The sequence below is a fragment of the Tyto alba genome, unplaced genomic scaffold (genome assembly GCF_018691265.1).
Source record: "Tyto alba isolate M040663 unplaced genomic scaffold, T.alba_DEE_v4.0 Super-Scaffold_40, whole genome shotgun sequence".
Classification (NCBI taxonomy): domain Eukaryota; kingdom Metazoa; phylum Chordata; class Aves; order Strigiformes; family Tytonidae; genus Tyto; species Tyto alba.
Genome location: NW_024881316.1, coordinates 113,812 through 134,028, shown reverse-complemented (window position 1 = coordinate 134,028; position 20,217 = coordinate 113,812). Strand labels below are relative to the sequence as shown.

At 36.5% G+C, this 20,217-nt stretch overlaps 1 protein-coding gene across 2 annotated transcripts in view; it reads left to right on the top strand.

Annotated features, from left to right (window-relative positions):
- The window catches only part of CDC40 (cell division cycle 40), a 42,969-nt gene that overhangs the window by 15,368 nt on the left and 7,384 nt on the right, over positions 1 to 20,217 (top strand). For both annotated transcript variants that reach the window (XM_042802893.1, XM_042802892.1), the window contains 9 exons: positions 9,021 to 9,104; positions 11,133 to 11,272; positions 11,875 to 11,971; positions 13,627 to 13,766; positions 15,344 to 15,418; positions 16,111 to 16,156; positions 17,575 to 17,676; positions 18,949 to 19,064; positions 19,146 to 19,279. In XM_042802893.1, the coding sequence (XP_042658827.1) occupies positions 9,021 to 9,104; positions 11,133 to 11,272; positions 11,875 to 11,971; positions 13,627 to 13,766; positions 15,344 to 15,418; positions 16,111 to 16,156; positions 17,575 to 17,676; positions 18,949 to 19,064; positions 19,146 to 19,279 (934 nt within the window). The remainder of the gene's footprint in view (positions 1 to 9,020; positions 9,105 to 11,132; positions 11,273 to 11,874; positions 11,972 to 13,626; positions 13,767 to 15,343; positions 15,419 to 16,110; positions 16,157 to 17,574; positions 17,677 to 18,948; positions 19,065 to 19,145; positions 19,280 to 20,217) is intronic.

Here is a 20,217-nt window from a genome sequence, read left to right as displayed (position 1 = left end):
ATTACATAAAATCAGAGACACTAACATCCTCAGTTTCTCTTCATATTTGGATTTTCTTAGAGGTTTTCTTGTAAATGTTAAATATTGAAATATATTTAAGACAGTTTTTTTCTTTTACACAGTTTTAGCTAATAGGTACTTTTCACTGAGTTGTTAGGATGCAGAATTTAAGCAAAATACCGGTAATAAGAAATGGATGTCTAGTTCCATAGCATAACTTTGGCTTTCTTGACTGCAATTTTGATGTTAGAAGTTGATAGACAATGCGGATAGGAGCCATTCAGGATCGGAACAGACAGGTTACATATTTTTCTGTGAAATTAAATGTTGTATTGAGTGGATTGTGCATTTTTGTGTGTATGTGTAAAATAGATATTGGGAAAAAGGGTCTGTAGGGGTATAGCGTTTGGTTTTGGGGTTTTTTGTTTGTGAAGTTTAGTTTGGGGGAAGATAGAATTAGTGAGTGTCTCAAAGCTGTTGCTGTTGGTTTATATTACCAGTGTACAGCAACTGCCTTTAAAGCTGTATTACAAGAGAGTATAAAAATATATTTTTAAGACTGGTAACATTGGCAACTGTTTAACTATAATATTCAGCTTCCTAGAAATGTTCAATAGCTAATGATCTGGGTACAGTGAAAATGGAACTATGAAAAGGAGATACAGTCAATTTAAACTGTGAGAACAAGCACCAAGAAGCTGAAGTTCAAGCTAGAAGATGTAGTAAATGAGCATGATATCCTGGCTCACTAGAAGGTCTGTTAAAACCAGCAATCCTTTAAGTTGTCATAACGTTGTCTATTAAAAAATTCAATAATCTCTTTTCCATTTGAAAGGAGGTAATAAATATCTTCTTAGAAGAGACCAAGTATAAAAACACAACTATAATTGCTAGGCATAGATCTAAGTCATACATGTTTTTAATTACTAAGTCATAACATATTGGAAGAACAGAGAGTAAACTCAATTAAAAGCTGCAGATCTTGAGACCTCTGGCCTCTGTTAGGCTGTTCAGCACCACTGTGCTAAAGCAGATCTCAAACAAATCTGCAGTGGCTAGCAGGTAGATAAGCAGTGACTGTAAATGAAGGATGAGTGTGTTACAAGACAAAGAGCATGGTAAATGAGATCATATAACCAAACAGGTTAACTGCTGCAGGGTCTTTTTTTTAAAAAAAAAAGCTTTATATATCATCTTGAAAGTTAAAACATATTTAGTAAAAAACCTATATATTAATCAGAAAACCCAAGTATTTTCTGGCAAACAGTCTTTTTCATCTACTTCTCTTGCAGTGAATATTTACTGTCAAAAGTACTTTTTCCTTGTGGTGTTTGGATAGTGCAGAACATCTATGATGTCATTGACTGAGGGTCCTTCCAGCCCTTTATCCTAGGCAGGTGGGCTGCAATGGGTGCCTTGTCAGGAGTACAAGAAAGAAGCAAGCAAATAGTGATACATCTGAATATTTTTTTTCAATATGCAGTCTTTCAACCAAGGGCAATGTCTATTTATTAATTTTCAGTGAACTTGTTGGTTTTGCTTCGGTTTTGTTTTTGGTAAATTTGTCCAGCTGCTTCTTGAACCCATATAATTTTTCAGTGTACGTAGTAACCATTGCAGGCAGTTCTGCAGCTTACCATCACCTTGTGTGAGGAAATACCTCTGTTTTGAACTTGTAGAACTTAACAGCCTTCTTGTTTGACTTGATGTCCCCTAGTCTCTTGTGTTGGAAGACACAATGAGCAGTCAGTTCTTATTCACCATTTCTGTGTCATTCTTTATTTTATAAGTCTTGGCCATGACTTCATTTAAGGCTGCTTTTTTTCCACCTGAAAAGATGTGGTCAGTCTTGTTCCTCTATTACAGCCTTTCTATGCCTATGGCTGTGCTCTTTCTCCTCTGTCTCTGCTAGTTTCATTGTATCGTTCCCAAGATGAACAGCAAAGCTGTTCACAGAGTTTAACATGTAATCTCTGAATTTGTTCTGTGGTTTAAGAAAGTGAGAGGCTTTTCCCCTTCAGTTTCTAAGAATTCTTAACATTGCATTTTTCTCTATAACTTTGAGTAACTTGTAAAAATTGCTTGCTCCTTTTTTCCAGACTGTTTATCAGTATGTTGAACAGCATAGGCCTGAGCATGGATCCACCAGCAACTTTCCTGTGCTGTGGAAGCTGACAATTTATTCTTGCCAGTGTTTTAATAACTCTTAATCAATTGACCATGTAAAGATCTATGGGTTTTTAAAATTATTTTTGAGGCACCTTGTAATCAGTCTAACTCAATTTTGTAAAGGTATCCCACATCAGCCAAGCTTTGCTCATTTACATGATTGTCACCTCAGAAATTTTCTGGAGACTTCGTCATTGTAATTAACCTGTACAGAAAGCTGTGTTGTGTGCTCTGCTGCAATGTATCATGCTCATCCAAGTGCCTACTTATTATTTTATTATGGTTTCTACTTCTTGAAACTTCTAACCATACAAGCGTCTGTCTGGTTGACCTGTAGTTCCCCAGATCTCCTCTGAAGCATCTTTTGAAAGTTGGCATTGTATTTGATACGTTCCATTTCCATCATATTGAGGTGATATTAGGCGAGAGTTTTTGCACAGTGGTTCAGTTTTAGATCTCTTGGATGACTACCATCTGATCCCAGTGTTTTGTTACCACTTATTTGACTCTTTAGCTTTCTGACATTAACTTTGAGGTAGATAGTTTGTCATGTTACCCACAAAGAAAGGTTCTGGCACAGGAGCCTATCCAGGCTCTTCCATAATGAACATGTGTTTAAAAAAACCCCTCACTGATGCTCTCCTTTCATTCCTTGATCATCTGTTGGCCTACACGCTGTCTGGTACACTTTCTGCCCCTGCAGTTTTTGACAAAGGACAAGTGTTAGTTCTTATACCTTATGTGATTTTGCTCCTCATTTGGGGGGCCAGGGGGGCTGCCTTAGTGTAGTGTTTACTTTGGTAGGATTTAGTTCTTTGCATTTCTCACATTTGGATGCAACTTCAGCTGTCTGAAGAACAGTTCCTTATTTCTAATAATTTCTCTTTACATATTGTTCAGCTCTGCTCACTTCCTTCTGGTCTCTTTAAAGTCTTCTTTTAATAGCTGGCAGACATTAGTTCATTTTCTCCAGCATGGTGTCTTTGAAATGCCCCTGCGTTTGGAAAAGGCTTTACCCTTTGGTGCTCACTTTCTGTTCCTTTTTAAAATCTTTTTTACTTAATATAGTCCTCCTGCTTTGAGGTTGAAATTGTTGTAGTAAATGTTTTTACAGCTTTCATTGCTTCCCTAACAATGTTGATTTATATTTCATTATGGTCATTGTTAAAATGTGTATCCTTAGAAAAAAATGTCTTAAAATCAAGTTCCCTGTACTGCTTAATTGGCTTTTTTTTTTCATGTGAATCTTTAACTTGATTGCTTCATGGTACAAGTACATTGTGTAAAAATGCTGTTTTCATCACATCTTTGTGCGAAATTTTCACAGTCAACTACAAGGAGGTGACTAAAATAGGTCATCATTGCTGAGCTGCTTTCCCTAGCACCTACTCAGTTTCTGTTACCGTTTCATTGTTGTTGCATCTTCTGGCTGAACAGTCAGTAAGAGAGTCCTGGCAACTGTACTCACCACTACTTAAACCCGGAATTTCAATCCAAAGGAACCTTTAACACTTGTTAGCGCTATTGACTTGTTAGTCTGATTTGTCTTTAAGCTTTCTGTACCATATAGCATGTTTTTTCCTACTGGTATGACCAATTTATTTGTGTATTCTTTCTACCTGGTAAAGAATGTATTCTATCCAATTATGTCAGTATTGTCCTACCAATTATGTTTATGAATTTAAAACAAGATATTTCAATTTCACTATGTATTATTTTTAGCCTCTGCCATTTTGTGTGCATGCTTGGGTTTTCCATTTCCCTGTCCTCAGTTTAAGTAGGATTCTGTGCTTACTGCTTATCCCTGTTATCTGAGGTTTCAGATTTCTGTGCTACCTTTTGCTCAAGAATATGGCTTTTTTTAAGGTTGTGTCACTCCAAATTGCTTATTTCTCTTTAACTAATGGCTATCCCCAACTATTTCATCAAAAAGCATTCTTTGAACCTTCTTAGTACCAACAATCTTTTAAATCTAGATGAGACCTACCCATCTCAGTAAGGTTCCCTTTTTTCTAGGAATTTGGAGAGGTGAAGCTGACAGAGGCACTGGGGATGTTTTCTACGTTAGGATTAAGATCTGTAGCTTCTCTTTGCAGTAAACAATCTCTTGAGAATGAGCTGCCCTTCCAGAATGTATTTTATACAAAGCCAAAAATACCGCAACTTAATTGAGTCGCTTTTGTGCTGTCACTCAGTCTGTGGGAAACTGAGGAAGAGCATGCTAAATACAAACCTCAGATCTTGGACCAATCAATAGAACTCAGCTTCTTTATCAAGAATGCCTCTCTGATACCAGCATGTGGAAGTAGTCAGATTGCTGCTGCTGTCTTTATTCCTTTGGATACAAAGCACTATAGTTCAGGCATATAAAACACAAATGGGAAAGCTGAATCTTAGACTGCTCTAGTCATCCTTGTGTTTTTTTTTGTTTTTTTGTTTTTTTGTTTTTCCTTAGACACTGGATTCTTCAGCTGTCATTTCATCCCTGACCCCCAACAGGTTGTGAACGCTTGTTATTGTGAATGTAAACCTGCTTCTCATGTTTTTCAGACTCCCCAGAAAGTGTCAGGGAGAAGTCATCTGAGGTCCTGTATCCACAGACAACAGCTTGAAACCAGTGATCTAGTCAGATGTTTTGAGTCAGAATTGTTTCAAGATCATTCCTATTTTTACACTACTTTGCGTGGTTTTAAAATCTATGTGATTATTGTAGTTCTAGGTTTTTCATGAGTGTAATAGTTGAGATTTTATTGATACCACGCTGAATCTTCTGTGCTGCTAATTTAAACTATTTCTCATATTCCCTTCAGTGGCCCTGTCAACCCATAGATCATGGTTGTCTTTAATGTTTCACATACTGAAACTACCTTTGAGTCCATCAATTTTTCACCTTCTGTCCTTCATGTCTCTTTAGGCTGACAAGCAAGTTTCTTCAATCTTTTCTAGGCCTTTCCACCACCCCCAACATTTTACCTTTCTTGTTACTCTCAATTTTTGTCTAAATTTTTCTTTAAAATACATTGCTTAAAATTGGACACACCAATCTAGATTAGACCTTGTGAGTGCTGTTCCATATTTTATATAGCTTTTCCTTTGCCATAAATCTCAGATTTCTTTTTTTTTTCTTCATTGGTGTCAGCTAGACTTATGTGTATCAACACCACTACCCTTGCAGCCTGTATTTTCTTTTCCCCTGTACATAATCAGTTATTTTCTTTTTTTTTTTTCTTTTTTGTTGTATTTGTCATTCAGCATGTCTTTGCTGAAGTGAAATATTTCACACTTGTCTTTTGGTGTCAGCTGCAGGTTTTACACGTATGTGATCCTTTTCTGATGGCATAATCCATAAAAATATTGAATAAAATAGTCCAGGCAGGCCATTTTACAATCTCGCATAAGATCCTCTCTGTTTGATGGAAAGCCATTAATAATTACTCTGTGAGTGTTTGACCTTTTTCTAATTGTATTTGTATAAACAGTTTTGCATCTGCAGCCATAGGTAATTACCCTGTTTTGAATCCATTGATGTAAGGCAATATTCTTATATAACTTCAACTATTAAAGAGAATGCTTTCTCTCTAGAAGAACAAATTTTTCTTTACAAGCCATTATGACATAAATGTCCAAAAGCTTAACTAGCATTATTTTTCCAGTGTGGTCCTTGGTGCATGGCTAAAAAGACTAAGTAGTCCTAAAATACAAGCACTTGTTTGTTCTTCTGTATCTCTACCCTCAGTAGAAGCAGTCTCTTTACTTGAAAATTCCCTTTTGAGTACTATTTTCAGTGTGAAGCAGAATTACATATGATTTTTTACATGCTGCACACAAACTATTCATGAATATGGTGGAAAAATAATTTCATAGCTATTTTGGCGTCAGTACTCATTCTAGAAGTGGACTGCTTCATTCATGCAGCATTTAGTATTTTAAAATGTCTCCTTCACAAGTTATTAATGTCCTTTTTAATAAGAAACAGGCTTCTGTCCATGAATCTCAAAGCTCTTTATGAGTATTCAGTAACTTGGTTGTAACGGGATTACTTCATCAGAAAGACTGGTATTTTAAGAGCTTAAAATTACTCTGACTTGGAAATAACACGATTTTTTTCAACTGCTCATGTTACAGGCAACACCTGCAGTCACTATTACCTCTCACAGTTGTAGGCGCTTTATTCTCTGATTACTTTGATTCTGCAGAGAGGCCAGTGCAGTCAGAATGGATTAGTCCAGCTGTATTTTTCCACATACCTGAGCTACCTTGGGTCTCTGTATGCTGCATTGCACAGTGCAGTGTAAACATATTTTAATTAGCTGTCTTTCTGGAGTGTGCATCAAAGTCTGATTACTTAACCAACTATTTTCAGGTGTACTGAAATTATGGATATAGCTGGAGTTGTACCTTTCCTTGCTAAAATATGGCATGAAATTTCTACCTCCTAAATAAAACTGAAGGAGATGTAGAAGTCAGGGCACGTTATATGGCATACCAGCTGAGTAGGATAAAAGCAAGCTGTCTTTTGCAGCTGCGTTTAGGAGTCCCAGCCAGAAAGAAAAGATTCTCTTTCACATACCCACTAGAAAGTAGAAATTGTTCAGAGCGTTTCTATGAGACTGATGCTGGACCAAATTCAACCCAGCTATAAGAAGTCTCCACTTCCACGGGAAGCTGTGCTTGGCCCAGGGGCCCTATTCATTAGAATACTGCCCCTCTTTTACAAGTACTAAGCAAATAGAGTCCCAGAGGCTGTCTCAATACAGTTGGAGGACAAGTATACCACTGTATTGATTTTTGACATAAATCCAAAGTAATAATCTCTCTGCTGTTAACAGAAACCTTATAGCTTGGAAGAGAACTCATTGAAATAGTGGCTTAGTAAAAGCAGGCAGTTGAATTAGCGAAAGTCTAACTGCAGTGTCTGCTCTATTTGGTTATCCACGGAAGTGAATCCTAATAGTAGTCTAGAATAATTTTTTTGTCCTTTGGTTTAGGTATAGTGGAAATTTGTATTTCATAAGAGGGCATTGGTACATAGTTCTCTCCCTGTATCGTATTCATGGAACATCTGGGCGAATGTTGTTCCATGACTGGCTCTTACCAGGTTTGCAGCTCCAGAGCTGATCGGCAGGTGGATTGCTCCATTTGTATGGGAACCCTTGCTGTGTCCTTGTAATGGCTCTTCTAGAAATTGCAAAAATATTTTTTTTTTTTTCCAAGCATCTTTTTATGAACTGGATCATCTAGGACAGTAGTCTTTCTGAGAAATACTTGAGGAGATGATTTCCTATGGCTAATGGGATAGTGTTGGTAGGTTCTCAGCTTGTATGCACCCAAGTGCTTCTATGAGCCATTGGTCTCTGGCATGGACGAGGTGATGCCTACATGGTTGTGTCTGTGAATCAACAAAAATATAAGTAGTACATTGTATCCGGTAGGATTTATTTGATTTTTGTGTGTGTGATTACTTTTACTGGTGGTTTAATATCTTCATTGCTGCATTTTGTTTATTATTTTTTTTTCTTCTTTCCTGATACGGAGAAATTATCATTGGGTCCTCAAGGGACTTTTTGTCACTTGAGTAATATTTAATAAAAATTGGTGATATGTCCACCAGGGTGCAGTCTTTTCCAAAAAAAAGCCATGTTGGTCAGTAACTGTTTAGTGCACCTGTTCCTTGGAAATTAGATGAATTTATGTATCTATCTTGTTCTCATAAGATCATGCTATCCATTTCAGGAGAAATGGAGAAAAACTGTAAGATATGCATATTAAAATGAGAACCTCAATATCAGAAATCGTAAATATCCTGGATATCTATTAAATGGTGGTACATTTTATAAATTATTTATAAGAGTAATTGCAGCAGATTTTGTTGTTTTAGTTTGTATTTTTATAATTAATGAGGTTCAATATCTGAAATCAGCAAATGAATATGTGATTAATTAATTCTTTTAAAAATTAAAGGTCGTTGCTGCTACCTCTGATATCAGCCATGCTGGTCAAAGCAAGTGCTTTCAAGTCAAAGGAACAACCGTTCCCAACTCTGGCAGGAGGAGGATGAAATACTTTCTGTTGGGGGAGACAGAATATGCACAAAGCTATAGTAACCTTCATTTGCTTTAATTTTTTCCCCATCTCCGTCCTCTTCCTTCCAGCTGCCGCCAGCCCTGTGACCCGGTGGAGGTGGTGGGCAGGGCCGGGGGCTGCAGCGCCAGAGGCTGCTGCTGTACTCAGGGGGCTCTGTGTGTAGCAGCAACAGGCTGGTTTCGGTGTGACTTTCTGGCTTCACAAACCAAGGAACAGTGGCCTCGACTAGAGCAGCATCTGTTTAAAATCACTTGTCACTACCATAAGATTTTGAGCCAGTCTTTTCCTTATGCCATGGTACAACAAGAAGAAGTTGCTGTGGCATTTCAAAATCTGGTGTTTGCTTTTCAGCAAACTGGTCTGAAATCAGTGTTGACCTCACTTGGAGCAGGGTATTGGGCCAGGGGCCTCCTGAGGTCCCTTCCCACCAGAAAGATTCTGTGACGTTGCTTCCTGTGACAACCCTCCCAATGGATCTTATGTTGACATTTTTCTCTTGTAATTATTTCCTTCTATATCTTGTGCAAATTTAAGCATTCTGGCAACAATGCATACTCAAAGGCCTCATGGTAATGCTTGGTAGTAATCTTAATACTCAGGCCAAGTGAAAAGTGGATGGGATTTCAAAGTATTAAACCTTCCTCATCCTTAGCTTCTTGAAAGCCAACGGGAAAAAATTTGATGGGGAGGGGGGGCACGAAGTAACAAAAGTTGTACAAAACTAAAAAGCTTGACTTAACAGTATTTAATTTATCCTTTTATTCTAGGTTATGCATTAGATCCTTCTATAGATAACCCTGAAGTTGCTACCAAATATATTGGTTCTGTAGAAGAAGCTGAAAAAAACCAAGGTAATTAGTTCAGAATCTCATATAATGACTCGTAACTGATAACTGTTTCCATTTCTTCTTTACTAAGAAATTGAATAGGTATTGGCAAAGGAAGGAATTATGAGAGACTTACCTGTGGCCAAAGACACAATAAAGAAAGATGTGTTGCAATTGTAATGTGAAGAGGGACGAGAGATATTGGAGTGCTTTGTTTTCTTGAAGTAGCAAATATTTCAGGCTACTGTGTCAAATTTCAGGTTAGGATTTGCAGTTGGAACCTAGCACGTGCCATTGCATTTATAGAATTCATATGTATATTTGAAACAGCTTTTTGGTCCACTTCAATTCTGTTTTACCTAAAATTATCAGGTCTGCTTCAAGATACCTATATGCTGGGCTAATCACCTTAACTGTACTACTTAGTAGCAAACTGATCACTCTGTATACAACCTCTAGCACTCCAGTTGGGAATTGCATGTTATCTCTGTTTAGCAGAGTTAAGATGTTCGGATTATTTGGAAAAGAAAAACCATTGGAAGGCTGCCAGATGTTAAAGGCATATCTGGCCACTGGGAGGATTGACCACCAGAGGCATGGGATTGTAATTAATACTTTGATACAAGATATTTAACACTCAAACTGACTTGTTTGCATTTGAAGATTGTAGCTGTGTAAACTTTATGGTTATGCTTTCCCTTACATGTCTTTTCCTAGTATCTTGTTCACATACAAAGGTGTATACGAAGGTTTTTTATTTATGTGTCCTCTTCCACTGAATATATCCAAGGTTATTTCATTCTTTCCTTCCAAAGTAAGATAAAGAAAATAGACTTATTTCAGTATAGCAGCTACAGACATTAGACAGAAATGGCCAAGATTTAAATAATTTCAAAAATAAAAAACCAATCTTTTCATAATGGAATTTTAATAATTTATTTTAAGAAGACTCTTGATTAATGTATGTTTCCTTCATATGATCATTGCTTTAATTTTTACATTGCCCGTTTTCCCTTTATACAAAGCTTTTTGGTTGCTTTGCACTAGATGAGCATTCCTGATGCTGTAGAAAAACATTGAAAATTGCTCATAATTGTATATACAATCTCTTGAAAAACTTTTAAGTCATTACTATAATGTCTTTTAATTTTTTTCCTCTCATGTCTATATTGTTTAGTGGTTTTGACAGATGAAAATCTGAGGGCACAGCATTAGTGAAAAACTAGCATTCATATGAAAGAACAAGATAGTGGTTGGAGGTAGATGACCATGTCAATAGGGACAGACTTTTTAATAGGACCTGTAGCAACAGGACAAAGGGCAATGGTTTTAATCTAAAAGAGCGTGGATTCAAACTAGATATAAGGAAGAAATTTTTTACTGTGAGGGTGCTAAAACACTGGAACAGGTTGCCCAGAGAGGTAGATGCCACGTCCCTGGAAACATTCAAGGCTGGGTTGGATGGGGCTCTGAGCAACCCGATCTAGTTGAAAATGTCTCTGCTTATTGCAAGGGGGTTGGACTTGTTGACCTTTAAAGGTCCCTTCCAACCAAAATCATTTTATGATTCTATAGATTTTTACTAAATTAAAATACGCAGTTGTGGTTGGCATTTTGGAAGACTTGTTCTATTTTGTTTTTTGGGGGTTTTTTTTTTGGAAACTGAGAGGGGTGAGTGGGATCAGAAGCCAATTGCTAGGACTCTATTTGCAAGCACTGCCCTGTTTAAAGTACAAAAATTGAGGTATTCATACAGTCTGCAGACTTGTTAAAAATGCATGGGTACCTGAATGGTTAAAAAACAAATCATGACACACAGTTTAAGTGGTTCCTCTGTTACTGTACATAATTAGCAGTGTTCATAGCTAGAGAAGTTAGCAATGCTTTGACCAATTTTGCTCAAATGTTTTTTTCCATTTTGCTGTGTGTATTGGAAGGAGTGATGGTGATGTGTGTGTGTGTTTGTTTTTTTTCTTTTAAACTGACTATGGTGTGACCTGTGATGTTGTATTCAGAGTTAGCAGCTAGCCAGTGTATTGTTTCCTTCTTCAGGTTTAACAGTGTTTGAAACAGGACAAAGGAAAATTGAAAAAAGGAAGAAATTCAAGGAGAATGATGCATCTAATATTGATGGTTTTCTGGGACCATGGGCAAAGTATATTGATGAAAAAGAAGTAGCCAAACCATCAGAAGTAAGTACTACTTCAACACAATAGATACAAATTGTAAGTATGTTGCAGTGGTTTTAACAGAGATCAAGCTGCATGAGTAGTTTGTCCAAGTTATGCTTCAGGGTGATAGAAACTTCAGGTGGTATGTCTGAATAAGGTATTCCAAATAGTCTGCATTCGATTATTTGCAAGACTGATTGGAAATGAAATTAATTGTATCTGTGTGTAGAGTCTGATTAAAAGATGTTTATAAATGGAAGTAGTTTGAAAATGACTGAAAGTAAAACTTTTTTAAAAAAGAAAAAAACAGCAACAACAAAAAATAACACACACATATCCCCAGCTCTCCAACCACTGAACATCCTTCTTATTCAGTCAGTGATGTTTAGCTGTGGTCTATGAATAAAAAGGTTATATTTAATTCTTTCAGTGTATATAGCTTTTCAAACTATTCTGGTTTTGATTAATGTGTATTCTCTTTATTGCTGCTTAGAATATTTCTAATCTCATTTAGCAAATAAATGTGTTCTTAATAATAAGTAAACAGTAGTACTTAATGTTTTTTACTGGATTTTGTGATTCTGAATGCTGAATTTGAGAAAGATCATGTTTTATTTTTCCAGGAAGAACAGAAAGAGTTGGATGAAATAACAGCTAAGAGGCAGAAGAGAGGAAAACTAGAAGATGATAAACCTGGAGAGGAGAAGACTATATTACATGGTAATGGCATCTTCCTGCCTGTTCTCATTTTCTTGTTCAGTGTGTTTTCTTGCCTGCTGTGTTAATTAGTAAGGATGGCAGACAGCCTCAGCAGTTTCGCTGAGGCACCTCAATGTTTCTTTATTGGAGATAATAGCGCTCACAGGCATAAGCATAAAGGACAGGAAAAGAGATAAACTTGGACTAATTCCACTTCATACTGTGAAGAACAGTGTGGAAATGTCATCTTTCAGGGTACTAGTTTTATTTATTTATTTTTAATGCTACTAAATGCACATATCCCTTTCCTATTTTACAGGGCAAACATTTTAACATTATGAGTTTGGCTTAGCTTCAACTTCAAAATTACTGCAGTTTTATGTGTCAGTACTTTCATCAGCAGGTAGTGCTTTGATTTATGGCTTACATACAATTTAGAAAATCACTTTATACTTCCTCAATTCTTAATGTAAATGTTCTTGCTGTCATACTATGAATAATTTCATATCAAATAATAATTGCCCTCTGGAGGCCTATAGCATGTGATACCTTCAAAGAAAATGGTTTGGTAAGTAAGTAAAATAAAGTGATTTTTGGAAACTGTTACTTCAACTCTTTACATGCAGAACAGCCCTGTCTTATACTGCTTGGCACAGATAGTTGGGTAAACCAAGGTTCTCTTTGTTTACCACTTTCTACAGCCAGGTTCAGGTGCACAAGGTGGAGCATCCTTTCTTAACATGCATTAAAGAAGCAGCTATGAGATACGTGTTGCTGACATCAGTACTTGATTCTGCTTATATGTAGTAGATCATGACAATATTTATTCAATGGTGATGAACATAACAAACCTGAAATTTTAGCCATTGAGCCTCCTATAGAATATTTATTTTGTATCCAACTTTTCATGGTCTCTCCCTGAAAATGATCTTCTCAAGCACAACCATTCCAGAAATATGCCATTTGGTAGACACGTGTAAACATTGATACTGTGCAGGAGGTCACTTGTACAACAAAAACTGCTATAACAATATCCCAGAAACTGAGAAATTAATTTAATCAGTGCACAGCTTAATGTCATGGCTATCCAACACAAGTCTAGTCTGAAATACCCATTTCCATGCACAATACGTCCCTGCGTGTCTGACTGTCCAATAACTTACTAAATCTAGTTTAAGAACAGCTTTTGGCTGCTGCTGACCAACATTGGTTCATACTAGCCAAATGGATCTTTTTTACTCTGATTTGTAATTCTGTTTACATGAGTGACACCGCACAGAACTGGCTGGAATGTGAATTGCAAGCAAATGCCAGGGTTGGAGTTGCATGTTATAATCTGTACAGTTAATGTAAGCAAACACTTGTTGACCCGAGGAACTCTCTTGCTGTTTGATGATGAGTAAGGTGTGTAGGGGGAGATTGTTTTAACGTTCAGATGATCAGATTTCAGGCAGACTGGCTGAAAGGACTTAATTTTGATCTTAACAGATGTCAAATAAGATTCCACATCTGTATCCTATGAAGTGGGGTGTTTTTTGTTTTTTTCCTGCCACTTCACAGCAGAGGAGCTGTGTTGAGAAAAGCCTTAATTGTGTGTGGCTGTTGAGCCTTTCAAAGATTATAACCAATTAAATACAGGCTCAGGGATTCTCAGAATTTTGTGTTTACCTTTTCAGTTAAGGAAATGTATGACTATCAGGGGAGATCGTATCTTCATGTCCCTCAAGATGTTGGAGTTAACCTCCGTTCTACAGTGCCACCTGAGAAGTGCTATCTTCCAAAGAAACAAATCCATGTGTGGTCTGGACATACAAAGGTAGGAAGTCATGTTTGTGAGCGTGCATCATAAAAATCCATTTCACTTTGTGTCTGAAGCTAGTAACTTCTATAAAACTGATCAGTAGAAAGAATGAGTATTTTTGTCTTCACCACATTAAGCATGTAATTGGTTGCATTACAGGCTCACACAAGGTGTTTGTCTGCTCAAATGCAGTTGTTTACCTGCATATACTTTTTTATTAGCATAGTGACTTCCTGGCCTCTCTTAACAGGATAAATATTATTCAGTGACTGCTGTGGGATTTGGAGTTATTTCCTAAACTACCACATGAGGCTAATTGTAGAGATCCCTGAAAATGCCTTTTTTTTTTGTTTTGTTATAGTAAAAGTACTTAAGGGCTATTTCATATCAAACTTATGAAAATTTACATAGGTTTTGTGATTTATGATGCATCAGCATTACAGGTTTCCCAAATACAGCTGTTATCTTTGAGAGGTCTGCCTTGTTAATCTTTTTATTTGATGATGCTGCTTAACATCTTCAGTTTCTTCTTGTGTCAGAGCCCATAACTATATTCATACTTTTGGTATTAAAAAAGTGTTTCACCAGGTTATATTCAATTTGCTACTTCTTTTGTTTCTAATTTTCTGTATTGCTTGAGGGAATATGCTGTGCTGCAGTGGACAGCACCTTAATGATATCTGAAAGATGGAAGACGGGAGGACACAGGGAACACTTTTAGCTTTTACCCTTTTTCAGTTGAGTCACAGCTCTGAACTCTTCTTTAATGATTGATGCATCAAAGAGCTTGTAGCTGCAACTATCAGTGCTTTCCAGAATAACATCTCCTCTTCGAAGCTCTACTCACTCCTCTGCCTATTATTCTATTAGAACAGACTGATGCATAAAATAGCTTTTCCCTTCAAACGAGATGAATAACGATATCAGCGAGGGAAACGAGAAAGACGGGTTGACCAATCTAGAAAACCTGGGGGATATAAGTAGACAATAATAGAGAGGATAAAGCACTCCAGTCAAACCAGGGGTGGGAGGAACTGGATGGAAAATGACTGGAGTAAATTACATGAAAATTACATGGAAGGAGCCATCAAACCATGAGTAGTTGGTGGTTCTTTGGACTTTCTCTGAAAGGAGTACCTGAAGTACAGGTAGATGTGAAGATGCTGTGCCCAAGAAATAGGAGTTCAGTGTGAAGAAGCCACTGGAAGTATATGTGAGAAGTGGAGCTGGCCAGAAACATTTTTTTGTGGAAAAATTCCTCACCTGCCCCACATGAAAAGGCTTGTTATGCAGAAACAGTAGCCCAAACCCACAGTTTGTATTTCTTTGTGGTTTACCACGGTAATGTTGTGAGTGTGGAAGGAGGGTATAAATGCAGCTGTGGAAGTGAATCAATTTGTTGCCAATAACAATTGTTCAAGATGTATTGCAGTTTCTAAAATGGAATGTGGGTAGGTCATTTCTTTTGAAGATACAGTATCTGTATATTTTATGAACATAAGCTTTAGCTTTTTCCTTAGAAAAGAGGGCAAGTGAACTGATAAAATATCTAGAATCTCCACTTACTGTTTAATTAATGTCCTTATTTACAGGGTGTCAGTGCAGTTAGATTGTTTCCTCTATCTGGGCATATACTGTTGTCTTGCTCTATGGATTGCAAAATTAAGGTGAGTTTTTCTTTTATTCTTCTTCTGTTTTCGTGGTTATATTTTATACCATCACTGAATGCAGGCAATGCATTTTAGAATACTTAAACATCTGGTAATTCTTCCAAATACCTTTTGTCCGTTACTTTTATTTTTCTCACTTGATTTTTAAATTACAAATCTGTTGGAACAAAGATAGACATAACACACAAGACTGTGGGTGTTAGAACAGTGTTAATAATTTAGTAATAGCATTTAGGAAGTCACAAGTTCCTCAGATTATTGCCTTTGTTATTATAATAATTAATTTTCTGTGAAGCCTAGTTTTACAACTAGCAATAGGTTTCTTGAAGTATTTTACCAAAGCATTTGTGGTCTTGAACTAATCTCATTTTAGTCCAGCATACATCATATTAGAAAGCTGATGATATTTTTTTTGTTTGTTTTTATTAACTATCAAAACCTTCAGGTTTTGAAGTTGGAATATGGTATGGGGGTTTTAGTTATCTCAAGGGGGTTTTGCTAACAAGAAGGTGACAGAGCGTTCTTGTGAATTTCTGGGTAGATAGTTGTGATTAATCAGTAGATGTTATATGTTTGTAAATAATTTCTTAAAAGATGTTTCCATATATTTTTGCACTTAATTTGAGCATAATTATTGTTTAACAATTGACATCTTTTCTCCCCATGCCTTTCTTTTCTTTTTTTCCAAGCTATGGGAAGTATATGGTGATCGAAGATGTCTACGAACATTCATTGGTAATAGTATTTGTTTTAAAAAAACTGACGTATGTATAAAGCAACTTCATGGAAGGGTATGATTTAGCTTAGCTTATTAACTTATCACAGAAGGGACCTGTAGGAATCTAAGGCAAATGGTATTCAGTATGATCTTGGCAATAAGAATTGAAAAAAGTGCAGCTTTTTAGTGAACCTTTGTCATTATTCCAAGCAATTTAATGTTGATGTATAACACCTCATGACCTTTAAATCAAAATATTAGTATATTGCAGTCATCAATACTTTATGCAAGACTCCTTTCCAAAGGCAAAGTTGTGAAATTAAATTGCCTGGTATTTATGTTGAGAACAGCAGCAGTGAGGGCATCTCATGGACTGATGATCCCGCCTTAAATAGGTGGTCTCTTCTGTGCTGAGTTTTGAGTGCAAAAGCCTGGGAAAGTTGTGTTTTTCTTTTTTTTTTAGGTTCAGGTGCCTTCTTTGTTCATGTAACAGATGCTTTTTAAAGCAGATAGCTGAGAGAGAAATACAAACTTTTTAGCAGCCTTGAATGCAGAACAAAAGCAGCTGATTCTCCTTTTTAAATGGGAGCATTTCTAGAACACTGTGTGAATATATGTTGAGTTACAACAAAGAAGTCTTTTTTCACCTAATATTTCTGATGACAGCAGTGTGACAAAGATGATGGCTCAAAAACATTTCTCTCTCAGTAGACTGTTCTTTCTGAACAGTTTGACTGTTTTTCTCAAAAGGTTCTTCTTATCAACTAGGTTCACCTGCTATTTTGCTATATTTAAGTTACTGTGCCAATATTTTAACTAAAGAGATTTCCTACAAGTCTGATGCAGTGATCAGATGAAAGTATCGGGGTTGAGGGGTAACAAGGTTAACACCAGATGAAAACATTCTTAATTTTCTGATCTAATATTTCCCATATTTTGTGCCTGTTTTCTAATTATAAATGCTTCTCCTTTAAAAGTGTCTCCTGTAGTGTTTGTCTCTCTTTTTCATTAGATGTGGACATTTATTACAGTGTTTTAAACTTCTCTTGCAGTTCCTAACTGTGACTTTCTAAATGCTATTCCTAACTGCAAGAGAACAATCTTTGAAGCCAACAGTACTTAAAGTTCTTTTATATCAATTTATGAATGATGCACAGTGGTTGGCACTGTGCAGTGCTATTGTTTCTCCAGTGTTTTAGAGGTGTGTGGGTTTGGGGGTTTTATTCTCATCGTTCTTTAGGAGTTACTTTTTCTTTCTCATGCAAATCATTCTTTTAGTGCTCATGAAGAACTTTAAGTGATTTTCTTCTTCTCTTTGCATTATTAAAGACTGGAGCATTTCCCTGGAATAATATATATTAAAAAAAAAAAAAAAAACCCAAACATTAAGCATGAATGGATAAAGGTTTATCATTGCATTTTTTCTATCTTGTAGGACATAGTAAAGCTGTTCGAGACATCTGTTTTAATAATGCTGGCACTCGATTTCTTAGTGCTGCATATGACCGCTATCTTAAACTCTGGGACACTGAAACAGGTAGGCTTGTATTTGTAGATGCTGTTACTTGGAACTATATTTCATTAACAGAAAATATCAAGATATATTATTGGTCAGTCAGGTTGTTTCCAATTATCCTTAATATCGTCTTGTATTTCGGTGTTTAGGCTTTCATTGCAGAATGGATAGTCTTTTTTTTCCTAAATGTTTTGTTATCTGTAATGGTGCAATTGACACTACCTATGTACCTGTATTTAATACACCTTTTTACTTGAGGGATTTGATAGTCATCTGTAATGCTAGAACAATTTTCAGCAAAAAGACAAAATTTTACAAAATCAGTTAATTGCATGTTTACATTTGTGGGCATAAAGTTAAGTAATTAAATCACAATTTAGAGCTAAATATGCTCAATTTAGAAGAATTATTTCACTTGACCTTTCTGTTAACCTGAACTTGAAGAGCACTCCAAATAAGAAAATGTGGTGGAAATTGCGCTGCTGGTAGAGGGAGTTGGAGGGCAGGTCTCATGCTGTCACAAAACTGCCTGGGAGATGCTCTATAACATCTGCTCCAAGTAGTCTCTTAAGCTAAAAAGATACAGGAGACATTTTTTCAATATTCTTTTAAATTTAAGTCTGTTCCTAGGACAGGAAGTTCCCCTGTTTGAAAAAGATGTTAGGCATCTTGGTTAGCTAGTCTTATGTAGGTAACAGCCAGAAAGGTATAAGTCAAATTCTCCAGTCTTGAGTCTGAACTCAATTATTTAGACACCTGAATAATTTATGGAGCTTTTGGATTAAAACAGGCTCCTGTAAGTTACAGATAACATGTAATCAGGATATTTATGGCTGAGGCTGTAAGAGGACATCAGTGGTTTGTTTTGCAGTTGGATTACTGTTATCCTTTTCAAGGTTTAGATTGAGGAATTCTTACCTGAGTTTAAGTCTCTGGTCAGGAAGACCTCTGATCCTAAGGTCAGCTTGTGATATCCTGACCCGTCCTGATGTTCTTGATATATCCTGATGGCATACAAGGTCCTGAGCAGTTATATTGTTTGGAAAACTGTAGTAAAGCTACAGAACAGTTTGTATGTGTTTATACAGGTGCATGCATACAAACGCATGAAGTATCTAATCAAAGAGCAGGGTAAAATCTATACTCTAATCCTCTCAAGGGATTTGAAATAAGTATTTTCTGCTGTTAGTAAAGTAAAAGTAAAATGAATGGTTTTTTTTCAATGTCTGCGAAGAACTAATCAGCCCATAGAACTTCTAACCTGATGCACTGTGAATGGCTTTTCTGTTGCAGGGCAATGTATTTCAAGATTTACAAACAGGAAGGTTCCTTATTGTGTCAAGTTCAATCCTGACGAAGATAAACAAAATCTCTTTGTTGCAGGAATGTCAGATAAGAAGATTGTGCAGGTATGTCTACTTAATATCTCTTCCTCTAAAAATTCTGGTATTTAGTGAAAAACAAGGCCTTATTCTGACTTTTATTTGTAGTGGGATATTCGAAGTGGTGAGATTGTGCAGGAATATGATAGGCATTTGGGAGCTGTCAACACCATTGTGTTTGTGGATGAAAATAGAAGGTTTGTGAGTACATCCGATGACAAGAGTTTAAGAGTCTGGGAATGGTAAGTTTAAAATTTTGAATTTTAACTTATGAGCAAACTGAGAAAAGAGTTTAATTTTAAAAAGTATACATAGGACACTGGATTGTACTGACTTCTAGCCAGCTGAGGAAGAGCTAGCTTTAAAACCCTATTCCGGCCTAATGCTTGAGACATATCACAGATTTCATCTTTCCCCCACCCCACCCCCCCAAGGCACAAGACAGCCCTGTCAGCCTGAAGCACACTGCACTCTATTAGTGATCTCTGTTCTTTCTCCTTTCCCCAATGGTGTATTAGCCCTTTAATTAACCTTTTAAAGAAATACCTGCTCTGTTACATTAGTTTTGAATGCTTTGAACTTGGATGTGCATAGTATTATATAATATTTGGCCCATGTATGAAATAACTAGTTTAGTGTAGCTTCATTTCTGGTTTGCTGGTAGTCTGTTTTTTTGGCGATCATTGATACCCACAGTATGAATACAATAGATGACAGAAAAGTGAAAGTCTAGCCAAGAAAAATTCATAAGAAACAGAATTTTAAATGGCTTCCAAATATCTGGGAAAAAAACCAAATCTCTCCTATCTGAAATGTTTTTCAGAAGGTTCTGGGTACTAACATTTTCAGCTTAGGACTTTTAAGCTTTCTCTAGGATTTCAAATTTCATTTTGATATAATCACTCCCATATCTTTAGGTATCCATTTCCTTTTGCTGTTCACACATGCAAAGCTGTTGAACAATACGGATGATAGTTTGACAGTTCTGTGACTAATCAGTTCCTTCCTAGCTTTTTTTTTTTTTTTTTTAAACAAAACAAAACAAAAAAAAAGAGACTCCAATCTGTGGTATTTGAATGTTACCCAAGCATCCAGCAAAACCCTCAGCGTGTCTGATGGGCTGCTTTCACTGCCAGTAGCAGCGGTGGTAATGACCAAAGTTGGGGAATCCAGGCTTAGG